The sequence below is a fragment of the Pygocentrus nattereri genome, chromosome 7 (assembly GCF_015220715.1).
Source record: "Pygocentrus nattereri isolate fPygNat1 chromosome 7, fPygNat1.pri, whole genome shotgun sequence".
Taxonomy (NCBI): domain Eukaryota; kingdom Metazoa; phylum Chordata; class Actinopteri; order Characiformes; family Serrasalmidae; genus Pygocentrus; species Pygocentrus nattereri.
Window position 1 is genome coordinate 23,310,045 of NC_051217.1, and position 23,377 is coordinate 23,333,421.

General features: G+C 41.8%; 1 protein-coding gene across 3 annotated transcripts in view; it reads left to right on the forward strand.

The window, feature by feature from the left end:
• LOC108431162 (rho guanine nucleotide exchange factor 17) overlaps positions 1-23,377 on the forward strand; it is a 166,692-nt gene that overhangs the window by 98,189 nt on the left and 45,126 nt on the right. For 2 of the 3 annotated variants that reach the window (XM_037539779.1, XM_037539780.1), the window contains one exon: positions 3,215-3,424. The exons of the other annotated variant lie outside the window; for it this stretch is intronic. In XM_037539779.1, coding sequence (XP_037395676.1) covers positions 3,215-3,424 — 210 coding nt within the window. The remainder of the gene's footprint in view (positions 1-3,214; positions 3,425-23,377) is intronic. 3 annotated transcript variants of the gene reach the window in all.

Genomic DNA, 23,377 nt, shown 5'->3' on the forward strand with positions numbered 1-23,377 from the left:
TTTGATGTTTGTTAACGAAGCCTTTAGAGGGCAGCGGTGTGTGATGTTTGTTTATTTGATGTTTGTTAATGAAGCTTTTAGAGGGCAGCGGTGTGTGATGTTAGTTTATTTGATGTTTGTTAATGAAGCCTTTAGAGGGCAGCGGTGTGTGATGTTAGTTTATTTGATGTTTGTTAACGAAGCCTTTAGAGGGCATCGGTGTGTGATGTTTGTTTATTTGATGTTTGTTAATGAAGCCTTTAGAGGGCAGCGGTGTGTGATGTTTGTTTATTTGATGTTTGTTAATGAAGGCTTTAGAGGGCAGCGGTGTGTGATGTTTGTTTATTTGATGTTTGTTAATGAAGCCTTTAGAGGGCAGCGGTGTGTGATGTTTGTTTATTTGATGTTTGTTAATGAAGCCTTTAGAGGGCAGCGGTGTGTGATGTTTGTTTATTTGATGTTTGTTAATGGCGCCTTTAGAGGGCGGCGGTGAGTCACATTTGTTTGTTTGGTTGTTAATGGTGCCTTTAGAGGGCTGCACTGAGCGACATTTGTTTATTTCATGTTTGTTAATGACACCTTTAGAGGGCGCCACTGAGCATCATTTGTTTATTTGATGGTTGTTAATGAAGCCTTTAGAGGGCGGTGCTGAGCGTCATTTGTTTATTTGATGTTTGTTAATGACGCCTTTAGAAGGTAACACTGAGTGACGTTTGTTTATTTGATGTTTGTTAATGACGCCTTTAGAGGGTGCCACTGAGCGACATTTGTTTGTTTGATGGTTGTTAATGAAGCCTTTAGAGGGCGGTGCTGAGCGTCATTTGTTTATTTGATGTTTGTTAATGACGCCTTTAGAAGGTAACACTGAGTGACGTTTGTTTATTTGATGTTTGTTAATGACGCCTTTAGAGGGTGCCACTGAGCGACATTTGTTTGTTTGATGGTTGTTAATGAAGCCTTTAGAGGGCGGTGCTGAGCGACATTTGTTTATTTGATGTTTGTTAATGACGCCTTTAGAAGGTAACACTGAGTGACGTTTGTTTATTTGATGTTTGTTAATGGCGCCTTTAGAAGATAACACTGAGTGACGTTTGTTTATTTGATGTTTGTTAATGGCGCCTTTAGAGGGCGCCACTGAGCGTCATTTGTTTATTTGATGTTTGTTAATGACACTTTTAGAAGGTAACACTGAGTGGCGTTTGTTTATTTGATGTTTGTTAATGACACCTTTAGAGGGCGCCACTGAGCGTCATTTGTTTATTTGATGTTTGTTAATGACACCTTTAGAAGATAACACTGAGTGGCGTTTGTTTATTTCATGTTTGTTAATGACACCTTTAGGGGGCGGCGCTGAGCGACGTTTGATTATTTGATGGTTGTTAATGACGCCTTTAGAAGATAACACTGAGTGGCGTTTGTTTATTTCATGTTTGTTAATGACACCTTTAGGGGGCGGCGCTGAGCGACGTTTGTTTATTTGATGGTTGTTAATGATGTCATTAGAGGGAGGAGCTGAGCAGCGTTTGTTTATTTGATGTTTGTTAATGACACCTTTAGGGGGCAGCGCTGAGCGGCACTTGATTATTTGATGGTTGTTAATGACGCCTTTTGGGGCCGGCGCTGAGTGGTGTTTGTCTATTTCATGGTTGTTAATGTTGCCTTTAGAGGGCGGTGCTGAGCGGCGTTTGTTAAATTGATGTTGGTTAATGACGCCTTTAGGGGGAGGCGGTGAGTAACATTTGTTTTTACTTGGGAGCTATGATGTATCGACAGCTTAAGAAGAAAAAAAATTCATTAGTCAATTTGGCCGCTTCAGGGATGTAATTGAGTGTTTGTGAATGCTGAGGAATGGACAGATAAATTGTTAAATGCAGATTACACCTCTATATGGAGCCATACCTGTTTTACATTGTGTTTGTTTTGATGTGAGATGGCTCCGCTTGCCCACCCCCTCAGTGTGGTGTTGATATCTTTAGGCTGAACCATTACAGTCTGCTGGGAACGCACACAGAGGCAGGAGCTGAGAGGGTGAACTGGATCTGCCATCGATTGGTTGAGTCTGCGGCTGGAGCTCGGCTGTCGGTGAGCTGCTTTCAGTCTGCTGCCTCTCATTAAAGGCTGAGGAGAGGAGAGCAGGGCTGCATCTCTCCCCCTCTCTGTCTCTCTCTCCTTCACTCAGTTGATCACTCATTCTACCTGCATGAAGAGGACCAGAGGAAGAATAAGAAATGTAACAAAGGTTATTTGATGAAACTCAACCTTTCGTTCACCTGAAGCGGCCTGTCCTTCAGCCTCATCCTTTCTTTCTCAGGCTTTTTTTAAGCTGTCGTTGTTTCCTCCTCTGCGGAGAAGGGGCTTGAGAAACGGTGACACACTCCCTCCTGTAGTGGATTTAAAACCTCGGATTTAAACCAAAGAGGGGGCGATCCAGGAGGCTAAACCCCGTCTGCTGGGCCTTTATTTTGACATAACTGTTTTGGTCCATATTTTGGGGGCCTGGTGTTGGACTTTGTTTTTTGTGGGCCTGGTGTTGGACCTCGTTTTTCGGGGTCCAGGTGTTGGACCTTGTTTTTTAGGAGCCTGTTGTTGGACCTTGTTTTTTGGGACCCTGGTGTTGGACCTTGCTTTTGGGGGCCTGGTGTTGGACCTTGTTTTTTGGGGGCCTGGTGTTGGACCTTGTTTTTTGGGGTCTGGTGTTGGACCTTGCTTTTGGGGGCCTGGTGTTAGACCTTGCTTTTGAGGGCCTGGTATTGGATCTTGGCTTTTGAGGGCCTGGTGCTGGACCTTGTTTTTTGGGGTCCTGGTGCTGGACCTTGTTTTTTGGGTCCTACTTTTTCATGACACTGGTGTTTGACCTTGTTTTTACAAGCTAAGTGTTATACTTTGTTTTTGGGAACCCATTTTTTGGACCTTGCTCTGGGGGGCCGAGAGTTTTCTGAGCCTGGTTTTGGGCCTCTTTTTTTTTAATATCTGGTCTTTGGACCTTGTTTTAGGTGGTTTGGACTTTCTTTATGGGTAACTGTTGTTTGGATATTGTTTTGGCTACCCAGTGTTTTGAACCTTCCTTTAAGGTACCTGCTGTTTGGACCTTGTTTTTCAGTGCCTACTGATTGGATATCAGGTGTTCAGACCTTGTATTTGGAAGCCTGGTGTTGGACCTTGTTTTCGAGGTGGGGTTGGGGTGGGGGGGGGCTAACTCCAGGGACGTTTAGATTGTGTGTCTGCACACACACAGACCCAGGGAGCGTGCCGCATGCTGCAGATGGTGCGGACCCTCGCCCAGTTCACCATTGCCTTGGAGGAGATGCAGGAGAACGGAGAGAGTGGTGGAGATGATGGAGGTGGTGGAGGGGGCGGGGCAGCCGGGGAAGAACCTGTGGACAGGCCAGCATCCGAGTCTAATGGAAACGGGGGAGTTAATGGGAACCCCCAGACCAGCGCTGAGGTACAGATCAATCCATATGTGGTTTTCAGTGATTGTGTGGTGAGGCTGTATTTGTCGACTCTGTTCTATGTGGTCTGGGTTTACAAGCGTTGCAGATTGACCCTCTGAAGACTTCATATTCAGATCGAGTCATTTACATGTGACAATGTAGTAGATATAGATGTAATTGTGATGAATTGCATTTACAAACAGTTTAGTTTTTTTTATAAACAGGTTTGAGTTTGCATTGAGGTTGATATACATTAGATCCATGTTATTTATATGTAGTCTTATATGTAGCACATCTAGTTGCATCAACACGTTTACATTCCAGCCTTAATTCTGCACTTCTGATTTTTATTCCCATTTGTTTCCAAGCCAATCCAAGTCACTGGCAAAAATGAAATAAGAAAATATGTAATTCCACCTATAAACGCCAGGTTGGTATGGATTGGTGGTTTAGATCACTTTATACCCAAAGAAGAGGCATTGAAAGCCATTTGCTGCATGAGGGACATAAGAACGTTAATAAGCACCTGTTGTTGTGTGTTGACTTTTTAATCTCTCCAAACTCTCAGTTGGCGTTTCTGTCGTCTTTCATTTGGCCTCAGAGCCTCTGATGCCGTTTATTTCTCTCTGCTGTAGCGCCTCCAGTGTTTTTTTGGTCGAGGCTTTGATGGTGATGAATAGCGAGGGAGGAAAGTGGAGAAAGAACGAGTCCTAACAGGAGGGCAGAACTGAAGCAGAGGGTGAAGTGGGGGCTGTGGAGGAGGGTGGGGTTACGAACACAGACACAGGTGTTGCTCAGGGTGAAGAGGAGGCTGGTGGTGGACAGCAGAGGGAAGAGGATCAGAGAGTGATTCACACACTGCTGCTTCAGTTGGCTCTAATTCTATTAGCAGCGCGAGGACTGAAGATAACCTGCTACAGTGCCTTCACAGAGAGAGGGAGGAAGAATGAATATATATATATATATATATTACACACACACACACACACAGATCAGGCATAACAATATGACCTTGTTTCTTCGCTCATTGTCCATTTTATCAGCTCCACTTACTATATAGGTGCACTTTGTAGTTCTACAGTTCCGTAGTCCATCTGTGTGTTGTGCTGGCATAAGTGTATCAGACACAGCAGTGCTGCTGGAGTTTTTAACCACTGTGTCCACTCACTGTCCACTCTATTAGACACTCCTACCTCGTTGGTCCACCTTGTAGATGTAAAGTCAGAGACGATAGCTCATCTGCTGCTGCACAGTTTGTGTTGGTCATCCTCTAGTCCTACAGGACACTGTTGACTGGATATTTTGGGTTGGTGGACTATTCTCAGTCCAGCAGTGACACTGAGGTGTTTAAAAACTCCAGTAGCACTGCTGTGTCTGATCCACTCAGACCAGCGCAACATACCACCACCCAAATAGTACCTGCTCTGTGAGGGTCCATGGGGGTCCTGACCACTGAAGAACAGGGAAAAAGGGGGCTAACAAAGTATCAGAGAAACAGATGGACTACAGTCTGTAACTGTAGAACAACAAAGTGCACCTATACAGTAAGTGGAGCTGATAAAATGGACAGTGAGCGTAGAAACAAGGAGGGGGTCAGAATGTTATGCCCGATCTGTGTGTGTATTATATTATATTATATATGTTTGCATATATATTTTGCCTCTCTCTGTGAATGCGCTGCAGCAGGTTATCTTCAGTCCTCGCACTGCTAATAGAATTAGAGCCGACCGAAGCAGCAGTGTGTGAATCACTCGCTGATCCTCTTCTCTTCTGCTGTCCACCACCAGCCTCCTCTTCACCCTGCGTTCGTAACCTCACCCTTCTCCACAGCCCCTCTTCAACTTCTGCTTCAGCCCCGTTCTCCCACGCTTTGTTTACGTTTTTGTTGTCTGTACCTGCAGACTGGCATGTAAACACACTCGCGACTCGTACGTAGGCACACAGATTAAACCAGTGAATATTCACTACAGAGCAGCTGCGGCTTAAACGTCGCTGTTATGTTTCGCCTCCTTCTATTAGCTTCCTGTGAATTCTACTTCTGTTCTTTCTCTAAGCTTTAAAGGGGAAATCCACCATTTCTTTTTAGAATCCCTACATAATTCAATAGTTAATATGTAAACAGAGTCATTCAGAGTGGTTTGGTGTGAAACGCTCTGTTCTAGAGAAAGAATTTTTCACAGTGGGGGTCTGGAACCAGACATCCACCTCTAAAAGCTCCCTCACTGAAAGTTACTACATGAAATGCTTGTGAATTCCCTGCCTGAAGTCTGAGACATTTGTTTTGTGATATAAGGTTTCGGCCTAATAATATTCATGAATGGTGGAGAAGTACATGCAAGGTGAAGCAAAATAGTCCCTAAAGAAACTTGTTGGTTTAGATTTATCGCTATTTTCCCATCATAAACATTCCATATAAACTCAGAAGGCTCATGTGGGTGGTTCTGGATAGTAAATAAAATGGCTATGTTTGTCTTGTAGTCATGGCGACCTCTGGTTCCCATCACCACCACTGTTAAGAAATCTGAGTCTCCACAATCAGCCATTTCACACCAAACCACTCAGAATGACTCTGTTTACATTTTGAATTATGCAGAATTTTTGAGAAATCAGCGGAATTGAAGCATGATGCTTATTCTGTACTGCACCTCCATACTGTTTATGGGGAATTTTGGATGTTCTTAGAAGAAATAATGGGAATAAGCTTTAGAGTATATCTGCAGACACACATGCACGTGCACACAGACACACACGCAGCGTCTGAGGCTGTAATCTGAACAGTAAGACTGCTAATCTGCACAGAGGGGATTTACCTGTCTGAGTTGACCCGCAGAGAGGAAATAGTGGAAGAGGAGGTTGGATTTGAGGAGACAGATTTGAGGCTGTAAACCCAGTGTTCAAGTTACATCATCATTTTCAATTTCGCTGTTGTCCGAACAAAACCTCGTATCTCCAAAATGGTACCTTTACAGGAGAAGGAAAAGACATACTTTACTTTCAGTGTAAGGCAGTGGAACCAGGATTTTTTTTCCAAGTCATTTTTGGTCATTTATTGTGGTCCGTCCTTCATGAAATTTACATACAATGTAAAGACTGACATGCACTTTCAAATTATGCCAAAAACTGAAAATCGACAAAAATGGAGATACAAGGTTTTGTTCTGACAACAGTGATTTCATTTATTATTATTCCTCTTATTATTATTATTATTATTATTATTATTATTATTATTATTATTGATGATTCATATCATTTATGGCATTTGGCAGATACTCTTGTCCAGGGAGGCTCACAGTTGAAGCATGTTTCAGGGGAGAGTGAGTTAGTCGCTGAACTATGAGTGTTCATATTTCTACATAGAGCCATTTTCTTTATTAAAGAACCTTTGGAGAACCCTCAAACAGGCACTGCACGTTCTGAAGTGATTAAGAGACCCCTAATAGACCCACAACAGGGAAGTTTCACCTGCGCATTTAACCCATCCATGAAGTGAAACACCACATGCACACTACTGAGCACACACACGCACTAGGGTGCAGTGAGCACACTTAACCGGACGGTGGACAGCCCTATCCACAGCGGTCGAGGAGCAGTATATATACATACATACATACATACATATATACATACATATATACATACATATATATATGTATAAGTATTCAATCGTCTGCCTTCACACGCATATGAACTTGAGTGACATCCCATTTTTAATCCACAGGGTTTAATATGATGTTGGCCCACCCTTTGCAGCTATAACAGTTTCAACTTTTCTGGGAAGGCTTTCCACAAGGCTTAGGAGTGTGTTTATGGGAATTTTTGACCTTTCTTCCACAAGCACATTTGTGAGGTCAGACACTGATGTTGGCTCAAGGTGTTCTATTGGGTTGAGGTGCAGGCCAGTCAAGTTCTTCCACACGAAACTGGCTCATCCATGTCTTTATGGACCTTGCTTTGTGCACTGGTGCCCAGTCATGTTGGAACAGATGGAGAAGCGTGATTGGTCACTCCAGAGAACACGTCTCCACTGCTCTAGAGTCCAGTGGCGGCGCTTTACACCACTGCATTCCATGCTTTGCATTGCGCTTGGTGATGTAAGGCTTGGATGCAGCTGCTCGGCCATGGAAACCCATTCCATGAAGCTCTCTACGCTGTTCTTGAGCTGATCTGAAGGCCACGTGAAGTTTGAAGGTCTGTAGTGATTGACTCTGCAGAAAGTTGGTGACCTCTGCGTTGACTATGGAATATTTAGTAGCAAGGAAATTTCACAACTGGACTAGTTGCACAGGTGGAAATGTAGTTTTATATATATATATATATATATATATATATATATATATATATATATATATATATATATATATATATATATATATATATAATATTTCATCTGTGTTGTTTGGATCACTTTAGAAGTATGATTTGTTCAGACCAGGGATGGGAGAGTAGATAAGTAGCGCTATGTTTTGTAGTACAAAATCAAATGTGGACTGCACATTTTATTCGGGTCACTTCTACGCTTATATTTTTGGGCTCTAATAACATTACTAGTATTATCAGTGTCAAAATCACTTAATTAGCATAATGTATCATTAAGATTGCGAGTTTGATCCCTGGTGATGCCACAGCCATTTGTATCTGGGAGTCCAAGAGAACACTCAATCATGCAGGCCAGTGTGGGCTGATAGAATTAGCAGTTAGCATTCTCCTACAAGCGTGTTGAGCCCCACTGATATTAAATATCTTCAGTATGCATGTTCGTGGTCACGTTATTGATGGTGTTCCTAATGTGCAGTAGTGCTAGTGTGCAGAGTAGAAAGGTGGTGCTGTTTTGTGGTTTTTATTACTTTATGATCCAGAGGTGTAGGTTTGCTTATAAGCCTTACAGTCAGACTTTCTCCAAATTCTTGTCTTTCCGTTTCCATGCCTCTTATATTTTTTCTCCCTCATTCTTGTAATTCTTATTCTATCACCCTTTCAGCTTCTGGCCAAACACAGCTGGTTGCTGTCGTCTGACCAGCTTTGAGCAGGCCTCATTAACCCAGCTGGTATTCTGACCACTGGCATGTCCAGCTGGCTCTGAGATCCTGGCGTAGGCAGGGAGGAAACAGCTGGAGAAAGCATCCATACACATCTGAATCTTCACAGGAGATATCAAGGCATCTTTCTGACCGGTCACCCAGTGACATTTTATTTGGCAGTAAGCATTTGACAAAGGGTCATGCGGACTGTTTTCTGTAATGATCTTTGGTTTAACGCTCAATGTTCTGGGCCTCCCCAGTTCCACGAACATGCTGAGTTTAAGGAGATGGAATGATCGTGGCTGTGTCTGGTGTGTCCAAGGGATTTCCTTTGCTTTGGTTTCCTGAGAGAGGACTTAACTGGAATGACACTTTCCAGGAAGATGAGACTAGAATTAGAGACTGGCCTGACAACATTATGACCAACTCCTTGTTTTTACCCTCATTGCCCATTTTATCAGCTCCACTTGGTGGACCATTGGTGGTGTGTTAGTGTGTGATGTGCTGGTATGAGTGGATCAGACACAGCAGTGCTGCTGGAGTTTTTAACCACTGTCCACTCTATTAGACACTCCTACCTTGTCAGTCCACCTTGTAGATGTAAAGTCAGAGACGACAGCTCATCTGCAGCTGCACAGTTAGTGTTGGTCATCCTCTAGTCCTTCATCAGTGGTCACTGGATGCTGTTGGCTCGATATTTTTGGTTGCTGGACTATTCTCAGTCTCAGTGACACTGAGGTGTTTAAATCTCCATCAGGACTGCTGTGTCTGATCCACTCAGACCAGCACAACACACACTAACACACCACCACCACATCAGTGTTACTGCAGTGCTGAGAATGATCCACCACCCAACCATCTGCTTTGTAGATTATTAATTTCAAGTTACATTCAGTTAAATATCTACTAAATTGGCCAAAACCGTCTTTAGCTCTAAACCTGCTCTAATTCTAACCCTAATCTTAACCTCAACCGAAACCTACACCCAACCCTCTCCCTGGTCCAAATGCTCATTTATTGCTATAGTGGACTATCCAAATAAAGTGAGACCAAGCTGTGGGATCGACCCGTGTGCTCAGGTTGTATACCGATTTGTGCCATGTTGCGAGTATCACTTGTATTTGATTCTGTGTGTCAGTGTCCCAAACGATTAAATGGCAGTGAAAGATGAAAAGCACAGACAAACCAAAAAATTACTCATAGGAAGCGGTGCTGGGGCAGAAGCTGTGGGTTTTGTAGTTCTTTAATAGTACGTTCTCCTTGGCAGTTATACACCTCAGCAAAATATTCTCGTTTCATCATATTCATAGCTTGTGTGATTGCAAAACGGCTGTTTTCATTTTCCCATTTTTCAAGATTCAGCTTAAAGCGATTCCTCCCATCTGTTATTGGAAATATCCCTGTGGCGAAATGACTAGCAACCAACATGCAACCTGCAGTGGTCTGCGCCCTCCTTCTCTAGAACACTGAGCTTTCTTTCTTTTCAAACGGTGGTGAAACCTGAGATTTAAAATCATTTCCTGAAGAGTCATAGTTAAATTGAATCCCTGTTAAATCAGACATTTATGCTGCTTTTATATACAGTACGAATTTACTGCATGTGCTGAATTTACTTGCTTATAGTGGCGCCTGTATTACATAACATTGACGAAAGGCAGGGCAGATTGGTAAGCAGTGCCAGGGACACTTGTCCTCCCAGTAGGACGTCTGGCTGCTCCTGGCCGCATAAGCGCAAACGCAGGGATGAAGACAGCTGTCAGAGAGGATGGAAAGAAAGAGGAAGGGTTTTGTGACGGCAGTATGGCTTCATCTTCTTCGATGTAGCTAGGGACTCTCATCACGGAGCGACAGAGAGAGTGACGGCAGCAGAGGCTGTAAACGAGGGGAGAGGAGGGGGTTGAGAGCTGATGTCTGACCCAGGTGCTAGGCAACTAGCTTCACTCGTTCACCAAATCACACTCTCTCTCTTGCCGCCATCTCCCTGAGGCATTGACGTGTTGGGCTCATCGATCCTCTGGCCCAGAATATTCCAGTTTTAGCACTGTTCTCTCTCTCCGTTCTAGTGTTTCTATAATGAGCAGGGAACAGAGCCATTATGGTTTGTCTGAGCCTCGTCTGAGCACAGATTCTCTCTGATGTGTTCGTATGCTTCCCTTTTGCCTTGTGCATAATTGGTTTTGCGTAATTGGCAAATAAATTAAGTCTGTGTGGCTTAGTTGGTTGACACTTGTTAACAAGGGCATAGTTTTGGTTTCCGAGGTTTGGGGGGTGCTTTGAGAAGTTGGAACCTAACCACAAGGATGTCAAGAGGTCTAAATATTTCCTGGAATTGCAAAACATTTTAGTTTGTTTTCATTTCAAAGCATCAGGCTTGTTGTGTTTAATCTCTGTACATGCTGTAGTGACACTCTTATTCAATTCCAGCCTTGGTCGGAAGCAGAAGGGTTCAAATCTTGAATCACCGAAAAGAAAATTGTCCAATCAAGGCTTTTATTCTTTGTAGTGTCTCGATAGATACAGCCAGTCGTGCTTGCCCATTGGTTCAGACTTCAGGAGACTAAGCACCAGCGTTTATAAGAAAAACTCTAGGCCTTTTGAAGTCCTGACTGAGCTTTAGTCTAACCAGGTTCCAGGTAGTTGTTAGGAATGGAAAACAGTGGTGGCAGCTCTATGCAGGACACTTTACTGAAAAGCTGTGTTCCAATTCAGGGGCTGCATGCTTCGAAGGCTGCCTAGACTGAAGGATGAACTGTAATGACACGGTCTGCTCTATGGCAGATTTCCTGCTTGCGTCACAGCACTACTGCTCCCGCCCTCGCCGCTGCGTCATGAAATGCCGCTCCTGTCAAATTCTTTTAAAGTTCTGTTTTGGTTCCAAAACGCACTTCGTCATACTCTTCATAACTTTTATATTTCATGAGCTACATTCAGAAGCTGGGCGTCGTATGAGGCTGTAACTCTTCTCTCCAGTCAAGTAGATGGTGATGTCATTTTAAACCCTTATAATAAAAGAAGCTGAACTCAGTTTGTTTATCTACTGAAAGTCGACCCGTTTTTCCCCAAATCTGGGCTATAAACTATAAACAGACAGCGTCTCTTCAGTGATCTGCTCTGTAAACATTACTTTTATAAAATAACACAAAGAGCGTCTGAGAATTTTGGCTTTCAGCAGTAAATTGTAAGCTTATAGCGATATGTGTAGATCATAAAACACATGTTCTGTTCATTTGAGGGGAACTTTTACAAAAAATAATAAATAAGATTCAATAATTTCATTTATTTCATGCAGTTACTGAATAATTTACCTTATGATTTGGTCATGAAAATTCAGATGGAAAAACCTAATTATACCCTTTCAATAAGAGGCTTTTTTCCCCCTTTATTACAGCTGGCAAAGCTTCTCTCTGTCTACTGTTTGTTCCCTAAAATAAAACAAATGTTAGGATAAGTTTTGCTTCAGACCACTTTGGCTTTTTTTTTTTTTTTTTACATTTGTATCGTTAGATTTTCACCTCAGTTTAAACCCAATACATTTACAAGTGTCTCCTCAGCCGCCGTTCACTCCTCTGCTGACTACATCATGTTCTCAAATCCTCACTGGCACGCCATGAACCTCTGGATATGTTGGCTGGCGAAGGACCCACCCCTTGGGTCCTTCGTTGCCGTGGAAAAGGACACGTATGAAGGAGCCTTCAAAATGGGACTGTCTAGTCATGCCACAGTGACATAATAGGCCTTTGAAGGATGGCACCCCTGAATTGGGACACAGCTAAAGAGTTAAAACTGCTACATGTGACATAATTACATGTTAAAATCTGTTTTTTTATATGTTTATTCAATGTCAACTGACGAAAAATGATGTGCATCAGCATTTTTTCACTCAGTTTTTATATTTTTGGCTAAAACTGAAGTCCTTGCTCTACTGTAGCCACGAGGGTTGGCACATCAGTCCTGTAAAATTCCTGAACACTATCATTTTGTGGCTTTTTGTTTTCCTTTTTTAGTAACTAAATTCAGTGGATGAGCAGCTCTAACAGATATCATTTCAGCTGTAGGACTTGGTATTGTTAGTTATCACACATGAAGTGCTGCCTATTGCCTAAACATGCCACGAGCAGCGCACCTTTCCCAACATTCATCCCAGATTGAGCTTAATGTGGACTTATCAGACCATTTCTTTGTATACAAATGGTTTGACTGGATAAAAATAAGTTTTTAAACTTCACAAGAAATAAAAACATATGAAAATACTTGGATTCCTGGTCGTTTATGTACAGGAATGGAACCAAACACCTGGACAGTCTGAGGAAATCCTGGGTGGCTGGCAAACCCAGTAACCACTGGTCTATTTCAGGTGGGTTAGTCTGTCAGTCCATAGATTTCTATCCTCCAGATTATGACATCTGGGCAGTGAGAGTAGATCTGCACCATTTAGTTCACCTCACAACCTCAAGCCAGGGCTCAAAAACTAGATTTTGCAAACTGAAGGGGGGACATGCCACCACCCCCCACCCCCAATCCCTAATGGAAACTACACTTATGCTTATTTGGGATGTATCAGTTTACAAATCAAATTCCACCTGATCTACGCAGCGGACGGTTTATAGCGCTGGTCTCTGTGCTTTATTGGAGCTGTAAATGTTGGCAGAAGTACTGAGCATTGCTAAATCACTCTGTATTCCAGAGGCCTCCAGCAGAGCATACTTTAGAAGGAAATGTGATCTCTCTCAGGCCTGTGTAAGAGAACCAGACTCCAGCTTCTCCATGCCAACAAAAACCCATCAAACGCAGCAGGCGGGGACCCATGGGCAGCATCCCTCTGGATCTTTGGGTTGCAGGCTCATAGCTTACCAAAAGCAGAACAGGATGAATCACGAGCTGGAGAGGTCAGGAGGTCACTGTGCTTCTGAGCACGTCCAGGTCCTTGCTGTGCTGGGCTTCTGGTTGATGATAGAGCAGCAATTCCAGCGCTAAGTAATGTGCCCACTGGCGACTTGAGGATTTCACGGTTCTTGTAATTATGAGTTCCATAAGGATGCCTGGATCTATTATTTCACTGAGATGACTGGAGTGAGGCCAGTCGGTGTTCACGGCTAGCTTTTGGCAGTAAAACCTGCTTGGTTGGTAATTGAATTCATTACGGCGAGTAGAAATTGATTGGATTTGACGACTGCACAATCCTTCGCAGAAATGGGAAGGTTGAGTCCGGTTAAAATAACAGTAGCTTGATCAAACATGCTGATTGGTCTAACATGTATTGTTAGTATGTTGGCTTCTTTGACTGGCTTGTCGTTTGGCCTGTGGTAGCATGTTCAAGCTGCAGTCCACTGCCATTCGTTGTGGTGAACAGGTTAGCAGGGTGCGTAGCAGACTGGATCTATTCATTCAGACTACAGAGCTGGATCAATATGAAATATTAGCCTCCTGTAGATGAGCTTTCGCCTCACTCTCCCTCTCTAATCTCCCAGTGGTCCCACTTTGTTAAGTGTCTCTAATAACTGTGTAGTTACTTGTGAACATATACAACAACAATGTAACGACTAATGATTTAGTGACTGTTACGGATGGGTTGCAGAAGTACAGCTGATGTAATTACACCTGTATCTTAATAGTAACAGCCTATTCGCTCTCATGTAGTTTGGGTAGTGACATGAATGTAATTACATGTGTAATCAGACTGGAACAGCCGTTTTCAGAAGTCTTTTCCGGCTGTAAAAGGAGGTGTGTAATAACCAATAATTAAGACGTTATTTACACTGCATCTGCCAGCTTTCCTAACATTTAGCCAGTATTTATGTTGCTAGTGCTGTGACACTGTAACCAGTTTCAGCTGTAAAGCAGTCTGTAATGTGACGGTACAGCAGACGTCCTCTTAAATTAAAATGCATCTTTTATAACGTTCATTAAATGTGTTGCGTTAAACCCAAAGCAACGTCTATATTACCACTTCTTTATTACACAATAACTACATAACAACTACACAGGAGCTGTCCACTTATTATACAGTGTAACTTTAACACTGAACTACAGGAAAGTTCCTCTGTAGAAGATACACTTGTGTAAGTACATGGGCTGTACTGCTGTAACACTGACTAAATCATCAGTAGTTGCAGTGTTGTTGCATATGTTATTCATGTGTAACTACATAGTTAATATAGAGTGGGACCCTCCCAGTCATAAGCAAATGCCAGTTTCGTGGCTCTATGCACACAAATGCTCACTACAGCTGAGCTGAAAGCTGAAATCTTACATTTCAGAATCACAGAGATTTCCTCTTCTGCTTGTTTTGGATGATCAATCATGTCTGAACTTTATAGTCTTATATTGACTCTCAGGCCCATAATACAGAGATCCTACATTCTTTAACAAAGACATCCTCTCATTCTCAGCCAAACGACAGCATTTTCCCCCCAATAACTATCAGTATAACAACTGACAGTTTCCTTTAAATGTTCCACAGAGAATGAATCAGTCTGGATGAAGGAGAATGCTGCAATCACAGCTCTGTTCCACGCCAGCACAGCATTTGGGTTTATTGGTTGTTGGAAATGGAGCACAGTGTGTGGGTTTGGTGGTGAATGAGGATTTCTGTTTGAGAATGGTGGTATTTGGTGAAGAATTCTGGTGTTTGGTATGAGAGTAGGATGTTTTTTTTGGTAGAGAATGTTGATGTTTGGTAGAAAATAGTGGTGTTTGGTGGAGAATGTTCATGTTTGGTAGAAAATTCTGTTTGGTGGAGAATACTGGTGTTTGCTCAAGAATGATGGCTTTTGGTCTACGGCTATGATATATGGTAGAGATATGTGTTAATTGGTGGAGAATGCAGGTGTTTGGTTTAGTGTTTAGTGGTGATCATTTCTGGTAAAGTTGTATTGTGAAAAGTTGTGTTGTGTTTGTGGAATTCTGTGGTGGTGTTTGGTAGACAGTGATGATGTTGGAAAAATATGTTGATTGGTGAAGAATGATAGTGTTGGTCAATTGTGGTGTTATGAGGAGAATGTTGGTTTTATGTATGTTTCTGGTGAATTATGATAGTGTTTAGTGATAATGTTAGTGTTTGCTGTGGATTTCTGTTTGGTGGAGAATGATTGTGTTTGGTAGACTGATGGTGTTGAAGAAATATGTTGTTTGGTGAGGAATTATGGTGTTTATGGAGATTGCTGGTGTTTGGAGGAGATTGCTGGTGTTTGGAGGAGATTGCTGGTGTTTGGTGGAGAATGGTGGTGTTTGGTGGGGAATGGTGGCATTTGGAGGAGATTGCTGGAGTTTGTAAAACATTGCCTGTGTTTGGAGAACATTGCCTGTGTTTGGAGAACATTGCTGATGTTTGGAAGAGAATGTTTCTGGTGGGTTATGATGGTGTTTGGTGAAACGTTATTGTGTTTTTGGATTTTTGTGGATTTGGTAGACAGTGACCATGTTGGATAAATATGTTGTTTTGTGAGGAATGATGGTGTTTTGTGAATTATGGTGTTTTGTGGAGAATGCTGGTATTTGGAGGAGATTGCTGGTGTTTGGAGGAGAGTGTAGATGATTGGTAGAGAATGTTGTTGTTTGGTGGAGAATGCTGTTGTTTGGTGGAGATTGCTGATGTTTGGAGCAGATTGCTGGTGTTTGGAGGAGAATGCTTGTGTTTGAAAGAGAATGCTGGTTTTTAATTAATGTTTCTGGTGGGTTATGATAATGTTTGGTGAAATGTTATTGCGTTCGTTGTGGATTTTTGTGGATTTGGTAGACAGTGACTGTTGGAGAAATATGTTTTTGGTGAGGAATGATGGTGTCAGCTGAATTATGGTGTTTTGTAGAGAATGCTGGTGTTTGGAGGAGAATGCTGCTATTTGGTAGACAGTGACAGTGTTAGAGAAATATCTTTTTTAGTGAGGATTGATGGTGTCTGATGAAGGATGTTGGTGTCTGGAGGAGATTGCTGGTGTTTGGAGGAGGATGTTGGTGTTTGGAGGAGAATGTTGGTGTCTGGAGGAGATTGCTGGTATTTGGAGCAGATTGCTGGTGTTTGGAGGAGAATGCTTGTGTTTGGAAGAGAATGCTGGTTTTTTATTAATGTTTCTGGTGGGTTATGATAATGTTTGGTGAAACGTTATTGTGTTCGTTGTGGATTTTTTTGGATTTGGTAGACATTGTCTGTTGGAGAAATATGTTTTTTGGTGAGGAATGATGGTGTTTGGTGAATTATGGTGTTTTGTGGAGAATGCTGGTGTTTGGAGGAGAATGTAGATGATTGGTAGAGAATGCTGGTGTTTGGAGGAGAATGTAGATGATTGGTAGAGAATGCTGGTGTTTGGAGGAGAATGCTGGTATTTGGTAGACAGTGACAGTGTTGGAGAAATATCTTTTTTAGTGAGGAATGATGGTGTTTGGAGGAGGATGTTGGTGTTTGAAGGAGAATGTTGGTGTCTGGGGGATATTGCTGGTGTCTGGAGGAGAATGCTGGTGTCTGGAGGAGAATGCTGGTGTCTGGAGGAGAATGCTGGTGTTTGGAGGAGAATGTTGGTGTCTGGAGGAGATTGCTGGTGTCTGGAGGAGAATGTTGGTGTCTGGAGGAGAATGCTGGTGTTTGGAGGAGACTGCTGGTGTTTGGTAGACAGTGACAGTGTTGGAGAAATATGTTTTTTAGTGAGGAATGATGGTGTTTGTTGGTGAAATAGGAGGTTTTGTGGAGAATGCTGGTGTTTGGTCTAGAATAGTGTGTTGTCCTGTGCTGGAGAGTGTTGGGTCAGTGTCCTCAGGGTTGTTAATTGTGCAGATCAAGGGGTCGCTTCATGTTTGAGGTTGATGAGATCCTCTTGTTTCAGTCCAGCATTATGAATGGTGCTAACTTAGTTTCTGCTCTGATCTTGTGAACAGAACAATACTGGATTTATTCTCCAGCAGTGACTGACGTGAATAAGTTATTTATGTTTAATACGTTTAATCTGATAGAACAGGGCACACTGTTCAGAATGCAAACCAGCTTCATTCACCTCACCCTCAGTCCATCTGTTGGGTAACAGTTTAGGCTCTGGACTGCAAGGATTACTAATCAAACACGGATTAACACAGAAAAGCAAAACGAGTCGCCTTTGAGTTGCAAAATGTGTTTTCTAATTTCTCTTCAGTCAAATAAGTATTTCCAGTTCTTTCTAATGTTTCTACTTCTGTTACGTCATTTTTCCAGAGGAATTGTCTTGTTTTATGGAGAAGCTAAATTATCTGTCAATAATTAAATTGTTTAAATTACTTAAAATAAGTGAAACAGAAGTTGAGAAATAAGTTGCATAATGTCATAATATTCTTACAACAATCTCTTACTGATAAATATTACATATCTAGATTTTAGATATTTTTGCTTTCCAATGCATCACACACCGGTCAGGTGTAACATTCTGACCACCTCCTTGTTTCTATGCTCATTGTCCATTTTATCAGCTCCACTTACTGTATAGCTGCACTTTGTAGTTCTACAGTTACAGACTGTAGTCCATCTGTTTCTCTGATACTTTGTTACCCTGTTCTTCACTGGTCAGGACTCCATGGACCCTCACAGAGCAGGTACTATTTGGTTGGTGGGTCATTCTCAGCATTGCAGTAACACTGATATGGTGGTGGTGTGTTGGTGTGTGTTGTGTTGGTCCGAGTGGATCAGACACAGCAGTGCTGCTGGAGTTTTTTAACACCTCAGTGTCACTGCTGGATTGAGAATAGTCCACCAACCAAAAATATCCAGCCTACAGCATCCTGTGGGCAGCGTCCTGTGACCACTGATGAAGGACTAGTGGATGACCAACACAAACCGTGCAGCAGCAGATGAGCTATCGTCTCTGACTTTACATCACAAGGTGGACTGACAAGGTAGCAGTGTCTAATAGAGTGGACAGTGAGTGGACACAGTGTTTAAAAACTCCAGCAGCACTGCTGTGTCTGATCCACTGAGACCAGCACAACACACACTTAACACACCACCACCACATCAGTGTTACTGCAGTGCTGAGAATGATCCATTGAAATTTCCTACCTGTGATTTTTTTTTCTTCTTCTACCTCTTAAGGTTTTGAATATTATCCTCCAAGTAATCACGTTATTGCTGGAAATCCTGCGTAATCTTATCACTGTCAATGTTCTCTTTAATGAAGTGGATTAGTTGCCTACATTATTTTCAAGTACTTTAGCAACTCGAGCCAGTCTTTCCAGAGAGCCGCTGTAATTCGCAAACCCAGTTAATTAGCTTACGGCTTTATGTGTGTTTGTTAAATATCAGTTGTGTGTGCTAATTAGCCATCATTGGATGGCACGGTCACAACACTCTGACTGTCTGTCTCTGCAGTTCAGAGTCTGTACTTGTGTTTTTGCTGGAGTTACAGCTAAGGGTCATATTTAATCTTCAACTTACTGTCTGTTATTTAATCACTTGACTAATCCATTTATAACAGTTCTTTTGTGTCTCTCCCTTTGTCATCTACTGCTGATGCTACTGCCGTCAGTCAAGCATCTTTTTCATGGTGCAGGGAAGCCAAAGAGACTGTATCACCCGAACGGTGGTGCTTGGCAATGAATGATATTTGGTGAAGCATGAAGATGTTGATGGAGAATGATGGTGTTTATCAACAAATTATCATGTTTGGTAAAGAGTGATGTTTGGTGGATATTCATGATGTTTGGTGAAGAATGTTTGGTGGAGAATCACAGTGTTTAGTGAAGGTTGATGTTTGGTGGATAATCACGGTGTTTGTTCAAGGTTCATGATTGGTAAAGAGTGATGTTTGGTGGATATTCATGATGTTTGGTGAAGAATGATGTTTGGTGGAGAATCACAGTGTTTAGTGAAGGTTGATGTTTAGTGGAGTATCACAGTGTTTGGTAAAATGATATTTGGAGAATCATGGTGTTTAGTAAAGAGTGTTGTTTGGTGGAGAATCACCATGTTTAGTGAAGGTTTGGTGGAGTATCGTGGTGTTTAGTGAAGGTTGATGTTTGGTTGAGAATCACAGTGTTTTGTGGAGAATCATATTATTGGGTAAAGAGTGATGTTTGGTAGAGAATCACAATGTTTAGTAAAGGTTGATGTTTGGTGCAGAATCATGCAGTTTGCTGAAGAATGATGTTTGGAGAATCGTGATGTTTGGTAAAGAATGATATTAGGTGGAGAATCATGTTTTTTTTGGTGAAGAATGAATGTTTTGAGTCATCGAGTTTGGTGGAGAATGTGTTTTTTTTTTTGTTTTTTTTTTGTTTTTTTGGAGAACGTTGGGTTGTTTGCTGCTTTAATGAGCACATTTATGTTGGATGTTTGATGGAAAATGTCAGGTTGGTTGGTACATAATGGAGATGCTGAATCAGTGTCAGTGTATGAATGAAGATTCTATGAACATTCTAGAGCTTCATAGAGAGCTTTGATTTTAAATAAATGATGCACCAGCAATAAAAACCCTTACTGACATTTGCACTACAGCCAATTCTGTCATATTTCAGGCTAGACCTCTTACGGAACTTTCCAGCATTTTCCGCCAAAGTCGCCCCGATAACTATACAGAGTATTGGATCAGTGCCGTCTTCATTCCTTACTGTCAGGACCTGTGTTGTTTTTGTTATTCTCTAGCCTTGTTCACTCTCACTCCATCCATCTTTCCCTGCTGTTATGGCCAAGTTCATCCATTTTCCTTCCTTCTTTTCCCATTCCCTCTGTTCCTCATGTTCCTCAGCAAGAGGCCACCATTCCTCCCTCATTCATTCATTCTCTCCCTCCTCAAAAAGGACTATTGTACTTTCTCTCCTCCTCCACCGATCCCTCACTCCCTCTGCCGTGTTTACAGGCTTCGACATGGGCCGACACTCGAGTCGCCTTGAATCTTAGGTCATTAAAGATAAATAAAAATATCTCGTTTCTCTCTCATGGGTCACACACACACACAGAGTGACCTGCCCTTTCCCAGAAACCCATTTGGAATATGCGTATGTATAATATGATTCCTGTATAATTACGCCCCATATATTACATTGGGGCCATTATGTGCATTAGTAATATAAGTGCACAAAGCATCTCTTGAAGTTACATAAGCAGGGAATAAAGTGTGTCCACAGCTTCTATTGATGTTTTAAAACGAGTCAGATTCAATTATGAAGCTGTTTTTCATGAAGACCTGGCCTTCAGTGTTTTAACAGTGATAGTTCAGAGAAGACTCAGCCTTCGTTACTTCAAACGTAGTCAGTCAGCAAAGACATGTTTGCTGCATTCATTTTACAATGGAGCTACAAGGCCAACGCAGCTAACAAGTAAAGGAAGCTTATCGCTGTCGTCGGAACAAAGCCTTGTATCTCCAGTTTTGTCGATTTTCAGTTTTTGACATAATTAGAAAATACACGTTGGCCTTTATATTGTGTGTAAATTTCATGAAGGACGGACCAAAATAAACGGGCAGAAATGGCTTGGTGGAAAGATGTCTGGTTCCATTGACTTACATTAAAAGTAATGTATGTTTTTTTCTTCTCCTGTAAAGTTAACATTTTGGAGATACGAGGCAACAACAGCAATATACTCCATCCAACACTGCATGTCTAAGTTATGACATGCTAACCTGAAGCCACATGGAAGATGTTCACTATCTCTAGTAGACTTGATTTATGTGGTTCCTGACACTGTATAACTCACTGCCATCTATAAACATGCACTGAGGTACATTAGCATAGCTAAAAACAGTCGCAGCTAACTTGAAGCCTGATTTTGTCTGTACGTTTGTCCACGTTTATAGCAATACAGTGTCATACAGTGTCATAAACCACATAATCAAGTCTATTAGAGATTCTGAACAAATGCAGAAAGCGAATCCAGATCCAGTCACTTTCTTTCCTTTCTAAAATTGCTAATCGCTGGCTTTTTGCTGCTAAAAGCTAAGTTAGCAGAGAAACGCTAGTGCAAAACTGCAAAAGCTAACTCAGGACATCAGACTTGTCTTGGTCTTTGTGCTGGAATTATGATTGTTATATCAATAAATGGCATCACATGTTTGCGGGAGCTACACTGCTATACGTTTCTTGAACATGTTCTAGTAGAGTTACAGTATTAAAGGGTAATTCCACCAAATTTTTAGAAAATCTACATAGTAAAATGGTTAAGAGGTGAGGAAATGAATGGTTTGATGTGAAGTGCTTTGCTCTAGAGCAGGAGTGCCGTATCCTGGTCCTGGAGACCCACCACCCTGCAGAGTTTAGCTCCAGCTCTAACACACCTGAGGCAGGTAATAAAGGCCTTCAGATGCATCTGAATGTTAGTGCCAGGGGTGTTGGATCTGAACTCTCCAAGGTGGTAGACCTCCAGGACCAGGATTCATCATCATCATTCCAGAGAAACTTCAGAAGGCTCAGAACTGTTTACAGTGGTGGTGATGGGAACCAGACGCCCACCCCTCAAAGAACGGCATATTTTAGGGTTTTTTTTTCTTCAATGTTTGTATTTATTGCATTGAGTAAAAATTGTGCACTACAGCTTGCAGAGTAATGCCATATTTCCTTGTAGACGATGTGCCAACTTATTTACAGTTAGAAGGGCAAGAGTTTATTTCACAATAAACAGTCAGTGCGTTTCAAGCACTTAATAATCTTAATAAAACTGCAGAAAATCAGATTTTGTCAGTAATCCAATTAACACGTTTACATGCGCTTGAGTAATCAGATAATGGGGAAACTTCAGGTCTACATGAGTCAGACAGTAATCATATTTCTGCATTTTTTTTTTTCACTTTACCTGAAAATATCCATATAGATCATCTAGAAGATGAAGAATATTTAAATCTTTGATTTTTTCAGACATGTATTTGGTTTCAGCGTAACTCCTAAAGTGTTTAACGGCGTCTCGCGGCAATGCTGCTCGCTTATTTAAGAGTTCACAGCACTGAGGAATCTGATTACTGAGCTAAAATCCAGCCTCTATCAGATTTCTTAAACAGATTTCTAGATCAGAGTGTGCTGTTCACATCACTATTTGAATAATCACACAGTGGCAAATGCAAAATGCTGTTTGAAGAACCCATTGAATCACTCAATGTCTTTAAGACCAGAACATCTTTTTTGTTTGTTTGTTTGTTTTATCTAGTGACTTTTTCTTGCACCAAAAGACTCATTGTCATCATGGTGTGCTGAGCGTTAAACTGCTATCCTCTGGTGTTTGGCTGATAAATAAGTTTGTTTTCATAAATAAGTATGAATATAGCAACCTTTCCAGTCATGTGCCTTGAAAGGTCATTTGACATTTAAGTGTGCGACAGTTATCTCTCTGTGTCTTTGGGCGAGCTCTGAAATACACACAGCCATCTGTCACGGCCACAGACGCGCAAACACGCTCAGTCTGGCTGCCAGCGGCAAATATCTGCCCCCTGCTGAGGCTCCTGGGGCCAGTCAGGAATGTTTTTGTTGTCATTCTATATTTAGGCCAGAGTTCAGGTAAAACGGGCCAAGACTGCCTAAAGGAAGACAGACTGTGTGTGTGTTCGTGTTTGTGTTCGTGTGTGTGTTCGTGTGTGTGTTCAGTTAACATTCAACACCATTATTTTCTGTTGTGATTAAATGTATAAAATGACTCTGATCTGTCTGACTGGGTTTGTGGTACAAAGTAGTCCTGCGGACACTCTCAGAAATAAAGGTACTAAACTGTCACTGGGGCAGTCCCTCTTTTGTCACGGTGGTGGAACCCTCAAGGTTACATCTCAGTACCTTTAGTCAAGGAACATAATTGTACCATAATCCACTGAAAATATATTTCCTATGTTGTATTGACAACATAGGTGTTATTGTTCTGTTTTAAAGTATTAGGTTATGAAAAGATACAAGGGAATATTTACATTGTTTGTCACTTAATGAAAAAGGTCGCTGCACAGAACCTTTATTTCTAACAGTGTACTGGGTATATGGTATGAACTCCACAGTACTGTGTAATAATATTGAGTAGTTATGTGATGT